The 25,828-nt window shown below is 41.0% G+C and overlaps 1 protein-coding gene across 5 annotated transcripts in view; it reads left to right on the forward strand.

Moving 5' to 3' along the window:
• The window catches only part of KIF20B (kinesin family member 20B), a 67,964-nt gene that overhangs the window by 32,193 nt on the left and 9,943 nt on the right, over positions 1–25,828 (forward strand). For all 5 annotated transcript variants that reach the window (XM_058188870.1, XM_058188871.1, XM_058188869.1 and 2 more), the window contains exons 19-29: positions 4,494–4,623; positions 8,335–9,445; positions 13,397–13,535; positions 14,438–14,560; positions 14,954–15,011; positions 15,643–15,768; positions 16,342–16,481; positions 17,532–17,687; positions 20,280–20,447; positions 22,808–22,960; positions 25,619–25,714. In XM_058188870.1, the coding sequence (XP_058044853.1) occupies positions 4,494–4,623; positions 8,335–9,445; positions 13,397–13,535; positions 14,438–14,560; positions 14,954–15,011; positions 15,643–15,768; positions 16,342–16,481; positions 17,532–17,687; positions 20,280–20,447; positions 22,808–22,960; positions 25,619–25,714 (2,400 nt within the window). The remainder of the gene's footprint in view (positions 1–4,493; positions 4,624–8,334; positions 9,446–13,396; positions 13,536–14,437; positions 14,561–14,953; positions 15,012–15,642; positions 15,769–16,341; positions 16,482–17,531; positions 17,688–20,279; positions 20,448–22,807; positions 22,961–25,618; positions 25,715–25,828) is intronic.

A 25,828-nucleotide genomic window follows, 5' to 3' on the forward strand; every position in this document is an offset into this window, starting at 1 on the left:
GCGTCTTATACTCCGAAAAAATACAGTAATTCCCAAGCTTAGGTATAATTAATAGAATAGATACTGCCCATCCCCCTTTGTGTCACAGGTCACGTTAGTCTACCAAGCAAGTATTGAACTTCTCAGCACTCCCTCCTGCCATTGCTAGGGCACGTTGATCTGGCCTTCGTTCTCAGGAGCCTTATCGTTGTTATGTCTGGCACATTGGAGGAAAACATTCTACATTCCATAAGTCCCCACCCCCATAAGCATGGCATCTAAGAAATGAAGCAAGAAAAATACGGCTTCAGCTAGAGTCCTTTTGAGAGTTGACGGATACAACCTCTATAGGTTATAACTGAAATTAAAGACAAAGTCACCTGACCAAGAAGACATTACTTCAGCAGTATTCCTTTATCTTTGGCAGATACCAATAATTGCTTTAATGGCTTAGATTTGGCAAGTCAAGTGCCTGAAGAACTTTGGATTGAAATATGTGGCATCATTTAAGATGAAACCAACAACAATACCCTGAAATGAAAAAAAAAATCAAATGAAAGAAAAACTGTGTCTGGAGGCTGAAGTTAAGACAGATGCTTACCATGAAATGTGGTGCTTGCTACTAGTTTGGCTGGCTTCAGAAAAGAGTTGGATCAATACATGGAGGTCAGGAGGATCAGTGACTCTTAGCCTTGGTGGCAGTGTGACCACCTCTGAAGGCCATCTGCTAGAAGACTTAACTGGGTTTCTTTGTGGGGTTGTTTGGCCACTGTATGAAAAAAGTGCTGGACTAGATGGCCCAGGGGTCTGATCCAGCAGGGGACCGCTTACAATTTATTTGGGAGAAAATCAGTAAAACCGTGAGGTGGCATCTCTGACAATTAATGTGCCGAGAAATTGAATGTCCCCAGAGTTACACATTGCTTATGTCATGGCTTTCCCAATTGTAATGTACAGCTGTGCAACTGAGCCATTAGGAAAAAGAAATGAAGAAAAAAATGATGCTTTTGAATTGTGCTGGTGACGATTGCTCAGCATACCTTCGACTAGATAGAATCTAATTAATTCAGTACTGGATGAAATAAATCCAGAGAGCTAATTGGAAGCTGTAATAATGAAGCTAAAGCTTAAATAATTTTGGCACATAAAGGCCAGAGTCAATGAAGAAAACCCTGAAGCTTGGGAAAAAAAATCAAAGAAGACAAGCCAGATAGATACTATCACTAGTATGATTCAAACTACAACTTATAAGAATTCAGTGAAGCAGCTCCTGACAGACAATCCCATTGAAATATGTGCGTTGAGGTACAGAGATTTAAAAGCAAGTGGACGATAACAAAATGATCCAAACTAAGGCCTCATTCAAAAAGGCACACAGCCTTGTGTAGGAAGAAAACCCTTTTGTGGTATCCTCATTTTTCATGTTATCACACAAGCTGTTCCTAAAACATAAGGAGCTTTAGGGAGCAACTTCTTTAGCAGCGTGGGAAGTATGGAGAGAGGCTAATTCTCACATTTAGAAATGTTTCCCCAGGCAAGTTGATGGAGAAGGTACGCAACTTGGGCGTGCTCCTGGATGGTCGGTTGTCCTTGGAAGATCATTTGGCGACCATCTCCAGGAGAGCTTTTTATCAGGTTCGCCTGATCCGCCAGTTGCGTCCCTTCCTGGACCGGGATGCCTTATGCACGGTCACTCATGCTCTCGTGACCTCTCGCCTGGACTACTGCAATGCTCTCTACATGGGGCTCCCCTTGAAGAGCACCCGGAGACTTCAGCTAGTTCAGAATGTGGCTGCGCGGGTTATTGAGGGAGCGGTTCGGAGCTCCCACGTAACACCTATCCTGCGCAGACTGCACTGGCTACCTGTTGTTTTCCGGGTGCGCTTCAAGGTATTGGTTACCACCTTTAAAGCGCTCCATGGCTTAGGACCGGGCTATCTATGGGACCGTCTACTGCCGGCCTCTATCTCCCATCGTCCGGTGCGTTCCCACAGAGAGGGACTCCTCAGGGTGCCGTCAGCCAAACAGTGTCGACTGGCGGCCCCCAGGGGGAGGGCCTTCTCTGTGGGGGCTCCGACCCTGTGGGACGAACTTCCCCTCGGACTTCGGCTACTACCTGGCCTTAGGACCTTTAGCATGAACTTAAGACCTATTTATTTCGCATGGCTGGACTAGCTTGATTTTTATCTTTATATTTTAATTGAATTCGATGGGTTTTTTAAATTTTTGTAATTTTATAGGGGTGTAAGTTATTTTAATACTTGGGCTAATTTAATCAGTTTTTTAAGGGTTGTTTTAACTATTGTGTATATTTGTATTTTACCTGCCTGTTCACCGCCCTGAGTCCGTCGGGAGAAGGGCGGTATACAAATTAAAATATTATTATTATTATTATTATTATTATTATTATTATTATTATTATTATTATTATTATTATTATTATTATTATTTTCTCTTGATTTCATTCTAATAGCATAACATTGGTGGTTACGTCTTGGGGATCTGTGGCCATAAAAGGTATTGAAAAGGGGTCCATGGTGAAGAAAAGATTGAGAACCACCGACATACATGATTTAAAACTTCAAAGAGCAACTTCATGAGAGGGAGAGGTCTCATGATATCTTTTGAAGGACAGTCTTTCTGTTTATCTTTGTTGTTACCATGTAAAGCAGCTATCTAAATTTGAGCCTGCTCCTTGAAGTAGATAATTGGAAACAGTATTTTATGTTTTATGAATAAAATCTGAAGGAAAATATTTTATAATAATGAAAAGACAAAGAATTACACAAGGGCCTCTGGTGGCTCAGACTGCTAAGACTGTCTGTTATTAACACAGGTGCTTGCAATTACTGCAAGTTCAAGTCCCACCAGGCCCAAGGTTGACTCAGCCTTCCATCCTTTATAAGGTAGGTAAAATGAGGACCCAGATTGTTGGGGGCAATAAGTTGACTTTGTATATAATATACAAATGGATGAAGACTATTGCTTAACATAGTGTAAGCCGCCCTGAGTCTTCGGAGAAGGGCGGGATATAAATGCAAAAAAAAAAAAAATTATAGAAGAGAGATGAGGTCCGTGATGGCAAACCTGTGGCACGCGGAGCCAAATTGGTGGGCACACGAGTGTTGCCCTGGCTCAGCTCTGGCGCGCATGCGCATGCCAGCCAGCTGGTTTTCAGGCCTTCTGGGTCCACCAGAAGTCAGGAAACAGGCTTTTTCCGGCCTCCAGAGGGTCTCGGTGATGGTGGGGGTAGGGAAGTCCATTTTTTGCTCTCCCTAGGCTCCAGAGCCTTTCTAGGAGCCTGGGGAGGGCGAAAATGGCCTTCCCCACCCCCTGGTGGCCGGAAACAGCCTATTTCCCAACTTCTGGCCTCCAGAGGGCCTTGGGGGGGGAGCCGTTTTTGCCCTCCCCAGGCTCCAAGAAAGCCTCTGGAGCCTGGGGAGGGTAAAAAATGGGCCTCCCAGACCCACCGTGCCATCACGTGCCAAAAGCTTGGGGAGTGGGGGGGGAGTTGTGCGTGCATACGCGGGGTGTGAGGTGCATTGAATTATGGGTGTGGGCATGCACGGGTGACACCACCCCCACCCCATGCTCCCCACGCTTTTGGCAAACGACAGCAAAAAGGTTAGCCATCACTAGGTGAAGTTATATATAGATCCACTGTGTGGGACCCATTATAAGGAGCTTAGGGACACTCTTGATCCCACAACCAACTCCATTTTTATTTTCCACACAAGATCCTATAAAAGTTATCTGATCCTATGCATCACGATGGGGAGTAATCCAGGGAATAAGTTTTTTTTTTTAATTTGTCTGCATTAAGTTTTAGATGAGAGCACTAACATTCTTATGGTATTTGAATTACTAAGAAGTTATCATACTTACTCAGTGCCTATATCCATTAGTGCCACTAATATTCCACGCAGAAATAAGTTTTAGTGACCCTACCAAAGGTAAGTTAAGTTGAAGGAGGCCCTACAGATTTTACTTCGCTAATCTTCTTCGCACTCTAGGGGGCAATGTCTATCTCTATTTCAAGACTGTTAAGCCAGCACTGTCCAAAGGTATTTCCACAGTCATGTGGCCAGCATGACATTAAGGAGTGCTGTTACCTATTCACCAAAGTGGTATCTATTTATCTAGTTGCATTTGCATGCTTTCAAACTGCTAGGTTGGCAGGAGCTGGAGTGAGAATGGGCGTTCACCCCGTCGTGCAATGCTTAGGTCTCGAACATGGGCTGTCGGCTTTCCAGCCGACAAGTCCAGTGTCTGAACTGCTGAGCCACCTCATCACCCAAGGTGTAAGGAGTTAGTGAAACTTAGCAGAGTATCTAAAATAAGTGATCTTGACAAACATTGTTTGGAATGCTACATTCCAGCGTGTGTGAGTAGCAATGGGGAAAAATTCCTATTTATCTTTTTTATTGTAGAAGTCATTTGAACTAGAAATGGCAAAGCAGGTGAATTGTTAATGATTCTGACCTTTAAAAATTGGCTTCTTTATTTTAATGCAGGAGATCACCATTAAGACTATAAAACAGCAAATGGAGGAGGAAAACTGCAGTGAATCCAATGAGAAAAGCATTGGCTCAAGAAGGAAACGACATTTAGAAAGGGATGAAGAAGGCCCCCCTTCAAAGCAAGGTATCACTTCCTCTTCTGCATATACCTAAAGGCTGCTGAGGTCAAAAATTACTTGTATATCAAAATGAAAAGTTAATAAAGCACAGAATTAAATGTTGAGAACCAGAAGACGGCTGTCACATCAGATGTGCATCTTGCATGAACTCTTATTACTTTTATTTTGTCAAAATCAGAAATAAACTGTTTTAAATGGAACATCGCCTTTTCCATGTAGCATGCGCGTTTCTCATCAGAGTGGTGCAATGGCCTAGAGGTGGAGCTCTCGCCTCACAATCTGTGAGTTTGATCCTAGGTAGCGGCTGATATTCCTCTCTCTGGGCACAATGAGAAAATATCTGCAGCAGGCTCCACTTTTGGTGACAGGAAGGGCATTTGGCCAGTAAAGGCTCAGCTCCATTCAGTTGCCCTGATTCCACCCCGATGCAAGGGATTACGGGTCATTAAAAGACACACAAAAAAAATGTGCATTTCTCATCAAATTGATGTTGTGAACTATTTTCTGTTTCGTAAATCTGCTGGGTCTGCGCAAGTGTGTGTCTGTGTGTGCGTACACATGTAATTTTGATTCTCCTAAAGCAGGGGTCTTTTAAGACTTGTGGACTTCAAGTTCCATAAGTCTTCAACTCTGGAAGTTGAAGTCCACAAGTCTTAAAAGAGCCAAGTTTGCAGACCCCTGTCCTAAATGTACTAGTCAATGGAAATTCCAAAATCCTATCTTTGTGAGTCTATTAAAAACGTTATGCTTCCTTTATTAAGAGAGCTGGCTTGCAAGATCCTGCATCTTTTCCATCTGAATTATTCTTCCCATTTTTTTTACAGTCAGCAATTTATATGGTAGTTAATATTTTTGGTTTGCGATTCATACAGTCCCCCCAGAAAAATCATTGTTAGAGAATCTTTAAAGGTCACCAGAATAAGACCTATTACTCTGTAGCAGAGGTCACCAACTGGTGGTCCGTGGACCACTGGTGGTCCACGAGAAAATTTTGGTGGTTCGCAGAAAAATTATTTGCATTTTTTATGTTACGCTAAATCAAGGGACCTCAAACTATGGCCCCTGGGCTGGATATGTGCAATGAATGCTTGTGTTGCTGCAGAGAGTCGGGGTCTTTCTGTGTGGGTTGTGGGGGGAGAAATTCTGACTTGGGGTCTGCTTCAGCCTCCTGGTGCAGGGCTTTGGGCAAAGGCTGGAGGGAAGTGCCATTGGTGGTGAAGAGCCGGAGGGCCTTGTTCCAGTGGGACTGCATCATGGCCTGGAACTGGCTGACTATCTCAGCCTGCTAAGCCTCCAGGCACTGGTACCTGGCCTTGCACTCCCGCAGGTCTTCCCTCTGTTTGGAAAGTCTATGCTCATAGTTCTCAGTGAGGTGCTTCTGCGGAGCCTCCTTCTCGGTCAGATCCAATTTGAACTGAGCCAGCTGTTTTGCCAATTCTTTCTCATGGTGGCTGCTTAGCTCCAACATCTGTTTTCTGTTGGGGCCTTAAGGAGCCTGGGCGGGCAGGAGAGGAATGGGTGGGAGGGGTGAATAGAGGCTGATGAGGTGCCCCTTCATGTGAGTGACATTGAATTGGCCATGGCCACCCAGTCACATGACCACCTAGCCATGCCCACCCACCCAGCCAGTCATTAGGCAAATCATATTAGTGGTCCACGGAATGTAAAATTATGAATTTAGTGGTCCCTGAGGTCCGAAAGTTTGCTCTGTAGTACTCTGCTCTGTAGTACATGCCAAGTATATGAATTGACTAATCTCTGCCGCATTTATCTGGATCAGTGCTTCTCAACTTTAGCAACTATACATTGTATGGACTTTAAGTCCCCAAATCTGTAGCTATTACTGGCTAGGGAATTCTGGGAATTGAAGTCCACAAATCTTACATTTGTAAAGTTTGAAAATCACTGGTCTACTCTAGACTATCATGTAGATGAATCTTGTACATCTACTGTAGACTATCATGTAGATGAGTGTCAAAAATCCTAAAGCAAGAACTGCAGGGATAGGAATTAAAATTAAGGATTTCTTCACAAATGTGAAAAGTATTGTTTTATAGTATATAAAACCTTTAGTATAAAAATACCTTTAATGGGGTATTTTTTTTTTCTGTTGGCCTGTCAGTAAGCATGACTTATCATTTAGTATATAGAAATACAGGCAGTCCTGAACGTACATTGAGCATGAAATTTCTGTTGCTAAGTGAAATAAATAAATAAATAAATAAATAAATAAATATTTGTTAAGTGAGTTTTGCTCCGTTTTATGACTTTTCTTGCCACAGGTGTCAAGTTAGTTTCTTGCAGTTGTTAAGTTAGTGACATGGTTGTTAGGTGAATCTAGTTTCCCCCATTGACTTTACTTGTCAGAAGGTCGCAAAAGGGGATCGCATGTCCCAGCCCCCACTCCCGGGACCCTGCAACCGTTGCAAATATGAGTCGGTTGCTAAGCATCTGAATTTTGATCACATGACCATGGGGATGCTGCAATGGTCGTTAAGTGTGAATAGCAGTCATAAATCATTTTTTTCAGAGACGTTTTGAACAGTTACTAAATGAACTGTTGTAAGTCGAGGACTACCTATATTAATCTTTTGAAAGCACAAAGGTTATGGGGAAAGACTAACATTTGTCCCTCTATTTTGTCATTGAATACAATTGTGTGTGTGTGTGTGTGTGTGTGCCTATGCCTATATAAGCTTTTCTTCATCATTCCTCTTCAGATGTGTGCTAAATACTATTTGGCTATATCTTGACTAGCAATTTCAGGTTTCAATTACTAGTGATTACTTTGGACTTTAACTAGAGTGGCTAACCACATTTATTCTCGTTGAGCAGGAAGAAATTTTTTGGGTGGGTCAACATTGCCCTGCTATATAAAAATACCACAATTAATGCTTGACACTTTTTGCAATTGATGCTATTAACACCTGGTCTGTAGAGATTAGAGTTGCTATTTTTTTGCAGCTAATGCTTTCATTAATGTAATTGCAAACCCAGTAGAATGTTTTAAAAAATTTACCTCAGCCACCCCCACCCCACAAAGTTATAAAGAAAACAATATATTTGAAAGTATATTACAGTAAGATAAAAAATAACAACAGCACTTAGACTTACTGGCATATACCACTTCATAGTGCTTTATAGCCTTGTCTAAGCAGTTTACAGAGTCAGCACATTGCCCCCAATAATCTGGGTCCTCATTTTACTGACCTCGGAAGGATGGAAGGCTGAGTCAACCTTGAGCCATTCAGGACTGAACTCCTGGCAGTGAGCCTGCCGTACTGCATTCTAACCACTGCGCCACCACCATGGGTCTTTATGTAAAAATAAAATAACTATATAATGTTTTATTTTTTTTGACAGCAACAAATAAGGAAATAAAGACTTCAGGAAGTTTTATGGTGTCTAACCTGTATATTCATTTAGACTTCTGCCTCAAGCAGTGCTATCACTGCAGATAAGCTAGTCTGCACAACAGTGTCAATTTCTTAAATAGTTGCCTAGGGATAGTTAATAGACTAGACTTGACTAGACTTGTAAGGCAAGTCAGCTTTCTGGTTTTCCCAAAATTGATTTGAAGGAAACAAGAAACTAAAAATGATCTCTAAAATACCATTTTCAGATCCTTTATTCATGGGGCAAATTTTTTAAAGGGTTGTTAACAAATATGTCGGCAGTTGACGGTTGAATAAAATTCCTCTTTTTAATTTTTGTAGGATTCATTCACCACAGTTCTAAAGATGCCATAGTCTCAGAGAAAGCTGATGAAACACAACCCTACCCTTTGAAGGAAAAGGGAGACATGGTGGCCTTGGAGGAAAAAATTAAAATGCTAGAAGTTCAGGGGGCCTCACTCAGAGAAAAGTTAGAAAAAGAGGAAAATGAGAAGGAGGGATTTTCCAGGGAAATTGCTAGATTGTCTCAAGCTCTTTCATTAGAAAAGGAAAAGGTTTCTGGCTTGAATAGGGAGCTTCAGCAACAGCAGACAATTCATGAGCAGGCAATACTTGAATTAGCTAGGCTGAAAGAGAGAAATAAGAGTCAGGAGGAGAAAATTCTGCTTCTGCTTCAAGAGATAGGTGCTGCTAGCCAAATCACCGTTGAAGAAAAATCACAAGTAAAGACACCTGAAGCAGAACTGGGTTTATTGAACAGGTTAGGGTCACATTGCCCTGTGGTAGATGTTGACTTGGCAAATCAAGAAGCTATGCCAAGAGAGGAGCCTTTGCCAACTCATGTTAATGCTGAACAAAAGAGCTCATTCCATTGTAGCATTGAAGGCATCTGGAAAATAAGCCAGCAGATCATTAACGCCTCATCTCAAAAAAGCAGTTGCATTGCAGGCCTCATGCAACAGGTTGAATGTTTACAGAGGAAAACCTCCGAGGTCGATGAGGAGAATTCTCAGCTGAAGTTGAAACTGAGCGAAACTATAAGTCAGAGAGATGCGTTGGTGCAGGAGAAGACATTCCTCCTTAATCAGCTGAGGGACTTAGAGCAGAAAAATGCTTTTTATGCTGAAAAATGTAAGGAAGAAGAAAATAGAGCAGTTGAGAGAATAAAAACAAACGAGGACTTCTTGGAAGAGTGTAGGGCAAAAGATGTCAGAATAGTTTCTTTAGAGCAAATGGTGAAAGATAAAGATTCGGCCATTTTAGCAATGAAACAATCCATTCAAGACGTGGAGGAGAAGCTTGGCATTTCAGAAGCTAAAATAGGAAAATTTATGGATCAGGAATCACAACTGAAAGTGGAAATTCTAGACCTGAAGAGATTGAATGAAGTTGGAAGAGAGAAGAGAGAAGAGTTAAATCAAGTCACAAAAGAGTAAGTTTTTATTATCTTCCTGCTAAATAATACACGGATACAAATATAAATATTGGGTGAAATTAGACCATCTATGTACTGTCGCCTTTCTCCCAAGAAATGCTTAATCTAGGATAGTTTTTCAAGTAGATGTTTTCTAGGAGTTGAACTTCCACTTCTAAACTTCCGTAATTGAAGTCATTGACTGATTTATTGTCTTAATATAAGTTGGTCAATTTCCTGTTCCCTTGATTGGTCAAAAGACCAAGAAAAATAACCACATTTCTCCTGGTCATCTCTGAACCCTTTTCTAAAACTTACGTGAAAGTGGCCAAAACGAGTATAATAGCTAGTGATAGCGATAAAACAGTGGTAACCAACCAGTGGTCCGCGAGAAAATTTTGGTGGTCTGTAGAAAAATTATTTGCATTTTTATATTGCACTAAATACTCTTTATCTTTTAAAAAAAATCATATTAGTGATCTTCAGGATTTAAAATTATGAATTTAGTGGTCCCCGAGGTCCGAAAGGTTGGTGACCCCTGCGATAAAAGACCAAAACACAAGCCAGCAAGGCTGCAGACTTCTATAGTAGCTTTGGGGCATGCACTAGGAACATAATAGGGGTTGCTTCTCAATAAACAGTCTTGGGAATGGGTTGTATATTTATTTTGGACAAAATGCTATAGAAGTGGTAGCCCTTCAAAGTAGACCAGGCTAAGAAAAGAAATACCACGTACATCAGTGTTACCTTTATTGTAAAGCTTTAGAAACAAAACCTTGCAGGTCTGAACGTGCTTCTGTTTTTGTTCATGTTGTGTGATCTAAGAAGGGGTTTGTCTGAGAGAATTGAATTGAATTGAATTGAACTGAATTGGACGGGACCTTGGAGGTCTTCTAGTCCAACCCCCTGTTTAGGCAGGAAATCCTATACCATTTCAGACAAATCTCTTCTTAAAAACTTCTTAAAAGTTTTTAAGAAGAAGGACTTTTAAGGGACACTTAAAAGAAGAGGGACTTTTAAGGGACACTGCAACCATCATAAATATGAATCAGTTGCCAAGCATCTGAATTTTGATAAGTGACCATGGGAATGCTGCAATGGTTGTGATTGTGAAAAGTGATCATAAGTCAGTTTTTTTTATTGTTACTTAGAACATAGAATAACAGAGTTGGAAGGGACCTTGGAGATCTTCTAGTCCAACCCCCTGCTCAGGCAGGAAACCCTACACCACTTCAGACAAATGGTTATTTAACATCTTCTTAAAATCTTCTAATATTGGAGCATTCACAACTTCTGGAGGCAAGTTGTTCCACTGATTAATTGTTCTAACTGTCAGGAAATTTCTCCTTAGTTCTAAGTTGCTTCTCTCCTTGATTAGTTTCCACCCATTGCTTGTTATCCTGCCCTCAGGTGCTTTGGAGCACTGCTCACCAACTGGTGGTCCACGAGAAAATTTGGTGGTCCGCAGAAAAATTATTTGCATTTTTTATATTGCACTAAATCAGGGCTCCTCAAACTAAGGCCCGTGGGACAGAAACGTGTAATAAACATTTGTGTTGCTGCCGAGAGTCTCCCTCCTTGGGGTCTTTTTGTGTGGGTTGGTGGAGGGCAGAAATTCTGACTTGGGGTCTGCTTCAGCCTCCTGGTGCAGGGCTTTGGGCGAAGGCTGGAGAGAAGTGCCACTGGTGGCGAAGAACCGGAGAACCTTGTTCCAGTGGGACTGCATCATGGCCTTGAATTGGTTAACCATCTCAGCCTGCTAAGCCTCCGGGCACTGGTACCTGGCCTTGCACTCCTGCAGATCTTCCCTCTGCTTGGAAAGCCTATGAAAGTCCTCAGTGAGGTGCTTCTGCTGAGCCACCTTCTCGGTCAGATCCAATTTGAACTGAGCCAGCTGTTTTGCCAACTCTTTTTCATGGTGGCTGCTTAGCTCCAGCAACTGCTTCCTATTGGGAGCCTAAGGAGCCTGGGTGGGGAGGCGAGGAGTGGCTGGGAGGGGAGGGACAAGTAGAGGCTGGCGATGTGCCCCTTGATGTGACATTGAGTAGGCTACGCCCACCCAGTCACATGACCATTAGCCACACCCACCTAGCTGGTCATCAGGTAGATCATATTAGTGGTCCACGGGATTTAAAATTATGAATTTAGTAGTCCCTGAGGTCTGAAAGGTTGGTGACCCCTGCTTTGGAGAATAGCTTGACTCCTTCTTTGTGGTAGCCCCTGAGATATTGGAACACTGCTATCGTGTCTCCCCTAGTCCTTCTTTTCATTAAACTAGACATACCCAGTTCCTGCAACTGTTCTTCATATGTTTTAGCCTCCAGTCCCCTAATCGTGTTAATCAATCCTAAATAGGTTACATTACATTTTTGACCTGGGCTCAGACTTCCCTTTCCCCCCCTCAACTGTTGCCTTGGGCTTTTTCTCCTGTTGCAGAAGGTGCCTCTGCCCTCTACAAGAACATCATGCTTAGGAAACTAATTAAATAAGTAGCATAAAAGAAGCTCAAAACTCATGCTCAAATAATACTCATGAAAGGATTTTGCCTCAACTGGAGGAAAGTATTGAATAGGTTTTCTGATAAATGTAATCTTAAAATATTTTTGTTATATATTATTAATTAATATTTTTGTTAATGATTGAATGATGAAGCAAGGGGATCTGAAGAGGGCATAAAGCTCTATGGAACAGCTAATGCCTTACAAAACAGAAACGAAATAAGAGTTAAGATCTTGCTAGATTAGAGAAATGGATTGAAAAATAACAATGATATTTAACAGAGACAAATGCCATGTTCTTTAGTCTGGAAAAAGAGACCAGCATGCCACATTTTGAATGGGGGAGGATGTTTGTATTAGAAGAGAAAATTAATGCATTCTGCTTCTAGCCATTGTCTAGCCCAGAGGTCTCCAACCTTGTCAACTTTAAGCCTGCCGAACTTCAACTCCCAGAATTCCCCAGCCAGGGAGTTGAAGTCCGCTAGGCTTAAAGTTGACAAGGTTGGAGACCCCTGGGCGAGCCGCTTCAATGAATGCAAATTGCAGCAGCTAGCTGCTAAGGTATGGTCCATGTTAAAAAAAAAAGTTAAAGGTTGCTAGTTGTTGCAGCTGCATAATTTACGGATGCTAGTTTTAACTTTAAAATCCCTGAACAGCTTAGGCAATTTTAGAGAGCTGTTTCTCAATAGGAACCTGTCCAGACCTGTCTGGAAAGACACCAAATCGGCGAGAAAATCTCCATGGAACTGCATGGAACACAAGTAGCGATAACAAAATTGCAAATTTGGCTGATTTGGCTGGACTTCTCATGTAACATTGCTTGGAATCCAAAAGCAGTGGTGTTTGTGAAAGAGAAAAATAGAAGATTTCTATAGAAATCTAAATTACTGTCCTTGGTGAGTTTTTTTCTAACTATTGTTACCCATGGTTGATAGTCTATAGCTTTAGTGTAATTTATGTCTCATAGATAGTCTACATATAGTTTCTGATTCCTTTTTGGCTTTCCCTGAATATCCCTTAAACAATATTATTTCTTTGTTCTATTTCCTGATCATAAACCAAATAGGTATATTAAGTTTCACCTGTCTATTTTTTTAAATAACCCCGGGAACATAACTAACAAAGCTTATAAAATTGGAGATGAATTTTTGGGCCCCTACAAGGGACACCACTTGCCATGACTTAGTGGTACTGGAGTGGGCCACAAATGCCCTGGGGCTCTTGGAAGCAAAGACTAATCTGAAAAATTAAAAGGCACAAATAATTGCTTGTTCCTATCCGAGAAGAATATTTTCAAGGTAAGAAGTAGAGACCGAGCCATTTTACCTGTATCTTGCTAATGAAATACGTTTGACTCTTGGCTCTGTTCCTGATTTGTTAAACTAGAACTCTGCTGCTTAGGGAGTTATTTCTAAAAGAGTTCACTCTCTTTCTCACACTCAGGCACAGTCGTTGTTCGTTTCTCTTTCAGATTGAAAGAAGAGCTGTCAAAAAGTACCGATCTTTCTTCCCGTCTACAAGCAGAAATCCAGCAGAAAGATGAAGAATATGCAGATTTGAAGGAGAAGTTGGCTGATACCAAAAAGCAGATTGAGCAGGTTCAAAGACAGGTCTGTAAGAGGGGGGGGGAAATTCTTTTTCTGTTGTTCTGTACGCAACTCTTCTTTTGTCTTGTGCACTTATAGGTAGTCCTCAATTTACAACAGTTCATTTAGTGACCGATCAAAGTTACAGCAGCACTGAAAAAAGTGACTTATGACCGTTTTTACAACCATTACAGCTCGGCAACTGGTTCATATTTATGATGGTTGCGGTGTCCCAGAGTCGCATGATCACCTTTTTTTTGACCTTCTGACAAACAAAGTCAATGGGGAGGCCAGATTCACTTAACAACGGCATCGCTAACTTAATAATCGCAATGATTCACTGAACAACTGTGGCAAGAAGAAAGATCGTAAAATGGAGGCAAATCTCACTTAACTAATGTTTTGCTTCACAAAAATTTTGGGCTCAATTGTGGTCGTTAAGTCGAGGACTGCTTGTATTTCTAATTTGGTTAGTCATGCTTGAAGATGTAAAATTGGATTAAATTGAAGCATTCCAGGAAGAAACTAAACAGATTGGCCTTCCGTGGTCATCAGTTGAGAACCTTGTTTGAAGGTTTATTGATGGTGGTGGATATTTTTTGGTTGAGTTTTGTTCAAAGCCTCTTCATCACTGGGCAATTTCCATTCCCACTGGTGTAACAAAACTCATCAAGTCCCAGATTTTTCTGGCTGTTTCCATTTTTCTTTGTAGTTTGTCCACATCAAGATCTTTTTTCCTTCCTGCTATTAGAAGCTCCATTTGTTCTGCTTTCAAAAGATGACACATGTTCCTGCTGGACATCATCTCTCTGCTCACATTGATGCTTGATTTGTCCTCCTCTTTCAAATTGCAACCAAGATATGTGGGGAAAGTAGCACTCTCTCTCCAGCTGGGTATAATGTACCCCCATTGAATCTTTTTACAGGTGAGCAGCATGCGTGCTGAAGAGAAATTGCTGCGGAGTAAAGTTAATGAACTTGAGAAGGCCAAAGGCCAGCTAACTGAAGAGCTGGATCTCAAGCAGCGGACAATCCAGCAATTTAAGAAGGTGCCACAGAATGTTTCGATTTGGGTAACATATAGGGGGAAGGGTTGAAGATGACTTGCGTAACATGGCCCTTTTAGTGCAGTCTGTGCTTTGTGCGTGAACCCCTAGTGAAGGCAGTCGGTGTTTTGCGTGTGAATCTCCTAGTGAAGACATGTACTTTGCGGGTAAAACCCCTAGTGAAGACGGTGCTATGTGTGTGAAGGCAGTGAAGATCCAGAGAGATCCACTCAAAGTCAGACTGAATCTAATGTGGTTTACTGCTCTGTGTATTTAGGACTGCTACCTGCAACTGAGCACAGCGACTCTGACTTTAGAATTTTTATGATTTTAAAAAAACTTTTACAAAATGTTTAGTTTCTATGTCTGATGTTTTTATTTCTGTGTCCAAATCAGGATGATCTGAGTAAGAAGTTGGAGGACCTTTTAGAGCAGTACCAGAAATCATGTGAAGGTATGTAGCAATGCTTCTAAATGTTCTGAATGTTTCTGCTTCTTATTCTCTCTGGATTTTATCATTTTGCTAGTCTATATATAGTGTTAATACGAAGTACTATATCAACAAAACCCCTGCTCCTCACATTAGCATGCCTCCTTTCTGTGTAGAGCAGGAAGCTGAAGCAGGGAATCACTTGGGTTGGAAAAGTGGTCCTGAGGCCCACAGCTGTGTCTCCCTGCTCCCCAAAGAATTCTGTCGGTTCCAAGGAACACCCCCAACGAAATAAAGCTCTGAGGCTTGAGGTTCCTCAAAGTTCCAATTTATTAGAGATGTCATGTTGGCACAGCTGGGAAAACCCGAATCTGAAAGCTTCCAGGTTTTCCACACCCAGCTGACAGTTCACAGCCCTGCCCCACACCCAAAAGTTCATCATATTGTCCAATCAACTCTTCACACTCAACTGGATACAATCTTCAGGCAGTCTCCATCAGACGCAGGCAAAAGTCCTTGAATACGGAATGTTGTTATGACTAACTTTCTACCGCTCCAACAACAACCCCCTCCCAACTTCCCCAGCTAAAATATGTGGCAGTTAAGGACCGCACGGAAGATTTACAAGAGTCGCCATTTTTATTTCAAACTTTAGATCTACGTTGCAAAGAGAAGACCATTGACGACATGAGACTGACCTTAGAGGAACAAGAACAGACTCAGTCCGAACAAGATCAAATTCTTCAGGCCACGTTAGCAGAGAGTGAAAGGTGTAAAGCAGGTAAGCCACGATGGAGGGTGATGTGCATTGTTCCTTCTGCTCCCTTACACAAATGCCAAGCGGCCTTTGAAGCTGAGATGTAGAATTCGACAACAGGTAGTCCTCGAGTTGCAGCAGTTCATTTAGTGGCTGTTCAAAGTGACAACGGCACTGAAAAAAGTGACTTGTCCATTTTTCACAGTTACAACTTTTGCAGCATCCCCATGACCAAGTGATCAAAATTCAGATGCTTGGCAACTGGTTCATATTAATGACCATTGCTGTATCCCAAGGTCACTTTTTGCGACCTTCTGACAAGCAAAGTCAATGGGAAAGCCGGATTCACTTAACAACAAAGTTAATAACTTATCAACTGCACTGATTCACTTAACAACTGAGGGAGAATTTAATCATGAAAGTTGCACCCTTTGTTTCATGTGCCAGGAAATCCGACCTATCTAGTCTCTTGATCATTTGAAGTTTCATCTTGCAACCTTTGTAGGCAAATTGTGACTGTCTTCAGTTGCTGCTAATGGGATTCATTTGGTCTCTTACAATTGTGTGTCACCTTGCTAATGCACATTTTTGCTGTAGAATTGAAAGAATGGGAGAGAAGATGCCAGGAGCTAAAGGAGCAGAAGATTGATCTCAGGCCACAAGACGTTAATGAAGGCTGTGAAAAAGACACCAACGTGCTTCACGAACAATTAAAACAATTGCAAAAGAAATTGGAGGTAATGCGTCAGTTCCTGTCACATTTAGCGGCAAATATGGGACTTCATGTCAAACTATTTGTGGAGATCCTGAGCTTGTTTAATTTGTTTCTCAAAAAAAAAAAAAAAACCCTAATAAATTGGCATTGGTAGTCTTGACAGAACAAGGATTTTTATAACAGTATGATCAAAACAGCATGATTCTAATTTTTACAAATTTCAGTTCCCCACTAACTACACTTAGGTTCTTGGATAGGAATATATGGGAAAATATATTTCCTTAGATGCTGCCAGCTCTAAAATTGGTTTGTACTAATGTATTATAATCCAATGCTAATGGCAAGAAGGAAGCCACCATTTTGTGCAGAATTGGTAAAAAGGACTCTTTAATCTTATTCCGCTGACTATTCAGTCTGTGAACAGGCTCATGAAAGAAAACAGAAGCCGATTCAAGGCAAACATTATTGGAGATGGAATAAAACCTGTTTCCCTTTCCAGTATATGAAAGAAGTGAATATATAGGCACCCTATGCATGTGAATGGATGGACATACAGCAGGGTGGGGTCAACAAATTCAAGATGGCAACCACAATGGTGCAATCGAAGTTCTGGTTGTTTCTAGTTATGTTGGGCCTGCAAACCTGTAATCACACCATTAGAGTTCCATCTTGCCTCTTTTGGCTCTACCCTGACAAAAAGGATGATCTTACAACAAATAATGATCAGGAATGGAAAAAAAATACCCTGTGATTCCTTGATTAGAAACAGTTTTCATGAGACGTTCCCTTGGCTTGTACAAAGTTTGTGTTTCTCCAGTTCAGATGAAACAAAATGAGAGAAATGAAGAGAGAGCTCACAAACGCAGAACGTACTCTATAATGCCTTTATCTGCTAGAGTTACATGTGTTACATGTGAATTTGATATTTAAACACATACTCTTTTGAAGGCAGGCATGGTTTGAGGAATTTGGGGAGTGGGAACGGAGATTTTCACATTTCAATGGTTTTGTCTCTAGAACATTTTCAGTTCCATTAGAAGAAAAGGTGTAACTCTGATTCCTTTTAAACCAGGAATGCAAAGAACAGCATGAAACAGATCATAGGAAGTGGCTGGCAGAAAAGACGCTCCTTATAACTCAGGCGAAAGAAGCGGAAACTCTCCGTAACAAGGAGATGAAAAAATTTGCTGGAGATAAAGAATATTATGCCAAGCAACTCGCAGAAGCAGTAAGTGGATTTTGGCTTTTTCTTTGTATCTCTGAAAAAATCCAAGAGAAAGATTTGTGAATGAATGTCTTCCAATTTATCTTCTGCCTTATTGTTGAGCGTATAATTCCCAAAAAATACATATGTGCATAGACAAATTATGTAACAGCACGCACGCATGCGCACGCGCGCACGCGCACACACACACACACACACACACACACACACACGTTATAATATACTGCAGCTTTAAAAACTAAAAATTCCTTCAACAACATCAATACAGGGAGTTCTCTATGACCACAATTGGGCCCAAAATTTCTGTTGCTAAGTGAGACAGTTGTTAAATCAGTTTTGTCCCATTTTATGACCTTTCTTGCCACAGTTGTTAAGTGAATCACTGCAGTTGTTAAGTTAGCAACACCGTTGTTAAGTGATTCTGGCTTCCCCATCAACTTTTGCTTTTCAGAAGGTCACAAAAGAGGATCCCATGACCCCGGGACACTGGAACCATCATAAATATGAATCAGTTGCCAAGAATCTGAATTTTGATCAAGTTGACCATGGGAATGCTGCAACAGTTGTGATTGTGAAAAGTGATCATAAGTCAGGTTTTTTTTATTGTTACTTAGAACATAGAATAGCAGAGTTGAAAGGGATTTTGGAGGTCTTCTAGTCCAACCCCCTGCTTAGGCAGAAAACCCTACACCACTTCAGACAAATGGTTATCCAACATCTTCTTAAAAACTTCCAATGTTGGAGCATTTTCTGGAGGCATGTAGTTCCACTGATTAATTGTTTTAACTGTCAGGAAATTTCTCCTTAGTTCTAAGTTGCTTCTCTCCTTGATTAGTTTCCACTCATTGCTTCTTGTTCTACCCTCAGGTGCTTTGGAAAATAGTTTGACTCCCTCTTCTTTGTTTACATTGTTGCTTCAAAAGGACACTAAACAAAACAAGCTGTTGTCCCAAAGGTGCTTTTTCAGGAGGCAATTGGACTTTCTTGTTTTTCTTTGAAGACATTTCGCTTCTCATCCAAGAAGCTTTTTCAACTTTGACAGGATAGTGGGGAATGGTGGGGAGCTGAAGAAGCTTCTTGGATGAGCAGCAAAATGTCTTCAATGAAAAAACAAGAAAGTTCCGTTGCCTCCTGAAAAAGCACCTTTGGGACAACTATGACCTGGATGACTGAAAATCTCTACAGTCTTTTAAAACAAACTGTTATATGTCGAGGACTACCTATAATAGTCTAAACATTGAGCTGATTGTGTGACCAATCATAATAATTTCTAAGAAATTCTAACTGGGCACCATATGCAAGGCTGCCTCTAAAAATTACACAGAAATTTTCAGTTGACACAAAATGTATTCATGAAATTTCGACAGTGCTGAATGAAGGTATGATCCTTGTCCAAAGTTTTAGCTGTTGCAGTGCCCACATGCTCATGTGATCAAAATTCAGGCCTTTGGCAATCCACCCATCCTTACGACTGGCTGCAGGGACATTGCAACTGCTCCTACTCACCTATCTCTCCTCATCATCTCAGGTGCACAGCTGGCTCACCAATTGCAGACTGGGTCCTGGAGGCCTTGCCCCCTCCATCCTTATCCCCTTACTTTTGGGTTGTTCTGCGGTTACTTACGGGTATGCCTAGCTGATGTGAGACGTGGCTTTTCTACCCAAAGCTGCATTGAGCCATCCTGCAAGCAAGTACCATTCTTGCGGTCATTCAGAAGGTTCTTTCTCCAAATCATGACAGGGCGGCTTTCCCCATCCCCTGAAGCAAGCTCGGCTTAATGACCCACTCAATCACTTAACAGCCACAATCGGGAGTGCCGTGATTGCAGTCGTTGAATGAAGCAGTCACAGGGTGCCTTGACTTATGGCTGCAAACAACTTGCAATCAACATTCCAGGCTCAAAAATCATATGGCACTGTTTTAGGTTTACTATTTTGGTTACATTTTGGGATGCAATCTAAAATGTTGGTTTTGACCTATATGTCTTTTATCCCGATGCTTTTTGGCACTAAGGTACTTATATAAGACAGCCTTCCTTTGCTTTGAGTTAGGCCTCTCAATTCATCCTCCACTTATCCAATATGGATCTTTTAATGGTTCCCCAAATAAGGAAGGTGAAAAAAGTTAGGGTTTTGGAGAATGCTTCCTGAGATAATCTCCAGGTTTTTCAACATCTTCCTTTCTATATTATATTTAGCACATACTAACACTCTCATTGTTGGCCAAGGGTATCCATGGGATACGGTAAAAGAAATGTCAAGATGGCGGCCACAACAGTATGTTGCAGTTAAAAAACAGTCAAAGCTTTGATTGCATTGACAGAACTACCATCATAACATTTTTGACCATATCTATTGACACACCCATCTCACTGTTGGCCTTCCGGAGTTAAAAAACAGATTTGCTCCCAAGGGCCATTGGAGAATGATCACCCCCTTATATTTACCACTTTATGTCTCATGGTTGGTTCTGTTTTCAGTCAGCTTTTATATTTTACTTTGTTTTTACATTTGTAAACTACAAAAAATCATTCATGGTAAACCCAACACATCCATCATCATCATCCTGATCATCATCTCTTATTTTCTCTCCAGGAAAACCGTGTGGCAGAAAAAGACCATGACCTTCAAAGATGGCGGGTAGAAAGAGACCAGTTGGTTGCAGCTCTGGAAGTTCAGCTGAGTTCTCTAATCTCAAGTAACGTACAGAAAGATAAAGAAATGGAAGAATTGAAAAAGATGATACCGCAATCTTCTGGGAAGGTTTGTATAGTTTTGTTATTCCTTCACAAGTCTTTTTTCTCTGCTATTCTCAAATTGGCCTACCATGGGAGCACAGATGTGGTTAAAAATAAAAGAAGACAAAGTTCTTGTCAAGGTAATCGAAGGCCTGTTGATTTGTACATACATGCATGTTGATTTCCTTGCTGTGGCGACCATCTGGCATTTTTGACATCTATGTTCCATGAACACTCGTGTCTACCTATTGCTACTTCACATCATTGATTACCATACTTTTCGGAGTATAAGACTCCGAAGTATAAGACCCTGCCCCCTAAAAAAGGGTAGAAATATTGGTGCGTCTTATACACTGAATACAGCCATTTTAGGCCTCTTGAAATCTCGCCCCGCACGTCCTGTTTTCGCCAAACCTGCAAAAATGGGATGTGCAGAGAATTTGGGAGGCCTGCAGAGTGCTCCTGGGGACTGGGGAGGGCACAAATGTGATGCGTGAGGGGTTTGGGAGGCCAAAAACGAGTCCATTTTTCACAAAAACAGAGTTTTTGACCTCCCAGCCCCAGGAACACTCTGCAGGCCTCCCAAAACCTTCTGCATGCTCTGTTTTTGGCCTCCCAAACCCCCCATGCGTCACATTTTTGCCCTCCCCAGCCCCCAGAAGCACTCTGCAGGCCTCCCAAACTCTCTGTGCATCTCGTTTTTGTGAAAAACGAGCAAGAGGGATTTTTGTTCTAATCCAGCCCTCACACAAGGTTAGTGTTTTCTGTGGTTGCTTTTAAGAAATTATCGATAGCTACACAGAGTCCTGTAGGTTACATACTGTAGCTAAGCACTGCATTCTCCACATCCTTTGGCTGCAGGCCAAGTTCTTGACATTTAAAGTTGCTGATTGAAAGTTCACAAGAATCTAGTGTGACCTTTGAAGGTGCAAAATCACCACCAGTCTGTATCTCTTTCTTCTCTCTCCAATTCTTCCACAGCATAGGCTGTTTTGGAACTGTCAGGTCACTGCCACAACCAATAATAATGACAAACATGAATTTATTCTGATATAGACAGTCCTTGGTTTACAACCATTTGCTTAATGGTTCAAATTAATGGTAGCCTTGGGATGGGTGCTTTATGATGTGTAAAACACTTCCAAGGGTTGCAAAACATTGCCTACACCCCCTGATTACATGATTGAGATCTGGATGTTTGACAACCATTATCCTTATAACCAGTTGCTAAATTTATGTGATCTCCATTGGCAATCTTCTTTGCTGGCTTTCCCAGAAAGCGCTTAAGACAAGGAAGGTTGCAAGCTGTGTCTGCCTGCCAAGAGGACCGCCTCTTGTTTCTGGGATCTGGTTGAAAGAGCTGCCTATGCCTGGGAAGATTTCAGTTCTGTGTGGAACTCAAACTCTCCGGCAGCCAACTTTTTCACTATATCCTAATGGCACAGGAGACTGCTTAATGACCGCAACTGGGAGTTCTGGGATTGCAGTTGTATGTAGGGGATGATGTGAGCCAGGTGGCTGGTCTTTTCACTGATAACCTTCATGCTTTGGAATAGGTTTCCTGAATATACAGTTGACTCCATCCTCCTGGGCAACCTGTGAGACCATTAAAACCTCCCTATTTCAATTTGCCTTTGACCTTCAATTATAACAAGCACCACTTAGAATAGAATAGAATTTTTTATTGGCCAAGTGGGATTGGACAGACAAGGAATTTGTCTTGGTGCATAAGCTCTCAGTGTACATAAAAGAAAAGATACCTTCATCAAGGTACAACACTTACAACACTTAATGATAGTCATAGGGTACAAATTTATTTATTTATTTATTATTTATTTATTTATTTATTATTTATGCCAATTAAAATACACAATGATACAATAAATACAAATTTAACACTTAATGATACAACACTTAATGATAGTCATAGGCTATAAATAAGCAATCAGGAAACAATATCAATATAAATCAATATATCAATATAAATTGTAAGGATACAAGCAAAAAGAAGGCCTGGCCGTTTTTTGGGGGGATCAAAAGAAAATAAGACTGGGCCTTCTTTTTGGAGAAACATAGTATTATTTTTATTTCTTTTATATTGTGTTTTTATGTCCTTGTAAGCTGCCTTGAGCTGCCATGTGCAAGTAGGCAGCAATATAAATTTTTTAAATAAACAAACATCATCTTAAATTCCCAAAGGAAAATCAGGCTGCAGATTCAATGAATAAAGAATATGTTTAAATTAAATACTATTGAACAGAAAATGTACTGAAATCCCCATATTGATCCACGCTATGCTGTGTTTTAAATTGTCTTCTTATTGATCCTGAATTGTCTGAATCTATTTAGCTAAATGTACAATGTCTTTTTTTTCACCCTGTAAAGGAGCACAAAATTATCGCTGAAGGATTGCAAGGTGATGATTCCAAGGAACTAACTGAAATTGGATGTGGGAATATTGCCTCTGCAGTGTTGGCTGTTTCAAATGGAGCAGAAAAAACTCAGGCGGAAGAGTCCAGCGACTCTAAGCAGGTGCAGGTAATGGTAGTTTACAATTTGAGTTCTTCCTAGCCCAGGGGGATTTACCCTCAGGTAAAGGAGTTGTGTGTTTCTCTTCCATTTTGAAGGAGAAGGACTTAGGGTAAAGAAAAGTGTGCAGGCTTTGGAAATCCCAAATCTGCTTTTTCAGGAGGCAACTGGACTTTCTTGTTTTTCTTTTGAAGAAATTTCACTTCTCCTCCAAGAAGCTTCTTCAGCTCTGACTGGATAATAGGGAATGGAAGAATTTATATTCCTTATTGACAGCTGGTCATTTGCATCCTTTTAGAGGGTCGTTGAAGGATGCAAATAACCAGCTGTCTGCAAGGAATATAAATCCTTCCATTCTCCACTATCCTATCAGAGCTGAAGAAGCTTCTTGGAGGAGAAGCGAAACGTCTTCAAAAGAAAGTCCAGTTGCCTCCTGAAAAAGCACCTTTGGGACAACCATGACCTGGATGACTAAGAATCTCTATAGACTCCCATGGAAAGTTGTGCATGCAAATTTACTATCATTGTGGGTCTCGGATAGGAAGGGGACAATTTTGGCTTTGTATCCATTATATCCCTAAGTTCTCCATTCCTTGTAAGAGCAGCTCTGGTTTGGTATGCTATACAGATAGTCCTCAACGTATGACCACAATTGAGGCCAAAATTTATGTTCCTGAGAAATTTGTTAAGTGGGTTTTGCCCCATTTTACACCTCGTCTCGCCACATTTGTTAAGTTGTTACTGCAGTTGTTAAATTAGTAATGCGGTTGTTAAAAGATGGTTTCCCCATTGGCTTCGGTTGTCAGAAAGTCTCAAAAGGGGATCATATGACTCTGGGACACTACAACCGTCATAAATGCGAGTCAGTTGTCAAGCATCCAAATGTGAATCACGTGGCTGTGAGGATGCTGCAACAGTCATAAATCACTTTTTCCAGTGCCATTGTAACCTTGAACGGTCACTAAGCGAACTGTTGGAAGTCGAGGGTTTTGCTTGTTTGTGCAGCTTGGTTTCTGGCATGCTGTGGCCCAGTGCCATGGTTGGAGACCGGGTGTTGGAGACCCTTGCCTTAAAACAGGGGTCTCTAATCTTGGCAGGGGTCTCTAACCTTTAAGCTTGGCGGACTTCCACTCCCAGAATTCCCCAGCCACCTGGCTGGGGAATTCTGGGAGTGGAAGTCCGCCAGGCTTAAAGTTGCCAAGGTTGGAGACCCCTGCCTTAGAAGATTAAAACTGGAATCTGGTGGTTCTATTTTCCTTATCCTGCAGCAAACTTATTTCTTTTTGTTTTATAAAGCCTTTCCCAATGTGGAAAAAGGGAAGAGTTATTATAAACAAATTGAAAAGAGAACTTATTGGCAGGAAGGCAAATCTGGAGGCAATTTAACGGTTGCAAATATCAAGATAATTTTTTCCTGTCTTCCAGAAACCGGCTTATTTCTGAAATGGGCAAAATAAATCTTCGTTGGAGGATTGAACCCTCAAAATATATATAACATGGAATATTGATCTTGCACTACTTGTATTCTGATCCAGAATGAATTATTAGTTAAAGTTTAGCTAAACATGCCAGAGCCTACTCGCTTAAAAATCTAATATTGGAGCAGTTCCTCTAAATTGAACAAGACTCTAGCCTGGTTAACTTTCAACTATGTTTAGTTTGGAAGAGAAGGATTAGAAAGAACTAAATCAGCACAAAATTTCTTTCTTTAGGATCTTTCGCAATTGTTCTTCTTTGCCTGTACTCTCTTAAACTGGTTAAATTCCTGAATTAAAGACTATTAGTGGTAGGTTAGTGTTAAAAAAAATGTGTGTGTGAGGGAGAAAAACAATGCCCATTTTTTAAAAAATATTTTTGCTTTGTGGGTCTCAATTTACTCCTGAAATCAACTGGGGAAGTCACATATAATGTCACTAAAAGGGTATAGCTGAATTTATTTTTCATTTTTCCTTTAGTGGGAGATTTTGGAGAGGAGAAAACAAAGTGAATAGTTTTGGAGGCAACCTGCTCACATTTTTGATTTCTTCCAGTGGTTCAGAATTGTGTGGCCACATTTGAGCCTCACAGAGGCCAAATTTTTGGCCTTGCAAATTTTTTGGGTTGTTTGGGGAAGAATAAGAGCAGAAATGGAGGCATTGTCTTCCAGAGATCTCCCAGTCCTTATCCCACCCAAGACAAAAAACAATATTGCCCCCAAATGACCTATATTTTGCTGAATGTGGCTGGCACAGTACTGGACGTCACCTGCTGTTTAGCAATCATCTGTTGCCAGTTGCTTCTGCAGACTATTTTCGTAGTTATTAGAAGAAAGTGGTTGCTTCATCTGGTTCTTTTCATATAGCAAACTTCAAGTTACTGTAAAACTTTTTTTAAAAAAAATCTGTTTCTTTCCAGATAGCCTGGCACATTCAGGTGCCATTTTCTCAAGCAGACATAGCCCATAATTTTATAAAGCAACATATATTATTAATGTGATTGACAAAACAAGGCACTTGGAGCAGGAAATAAAGTTGCAATTAAGTTAGGAAGATATTTCACCACGTGGTCACCATTATGGTAGAAATCAGATTCTTCATCTTGCCCTGTTACACCACTAGTGGCAACAAAATCATGTGTATTTCTGAACAATGCAGATCTTAAAATCCCATCAAATTCTTTCTTCCACAGCTTAAAGAAAAACAAACTAACTTGTCAAATTGCAACTTGTCAAATGGCTCCTTACTGCAAAAGTCTAGCAAGGCATCTTCAGAAGATAATATTCAGGTAATCCCCCCCCCCCTCTTATTTGGTGTAGTGGTTAGGGCATCAGGGTAGAAACTAGGAGATTGTCAGTTTGTCCTGCTTTAGGAAAAAAAACCCAGCTGGCTAACCTTGGCC

Source organism: Ahaetulla prasina, chromosome 6 (genome assembly GCF_028640845.1).
Source record: "Ahaetulla prasina isolate Xishuangbanna chromosome 6, ASM2864084v1, whole genome shotgun sequence".
Classification (NCBI taxonomy): domain Eukaryota; kingdom Metazoa; phylum Chordata; class Lepidosauria; order Squamata; family Colubridae; genus Ahaetulla; species Ahaetulla prasina.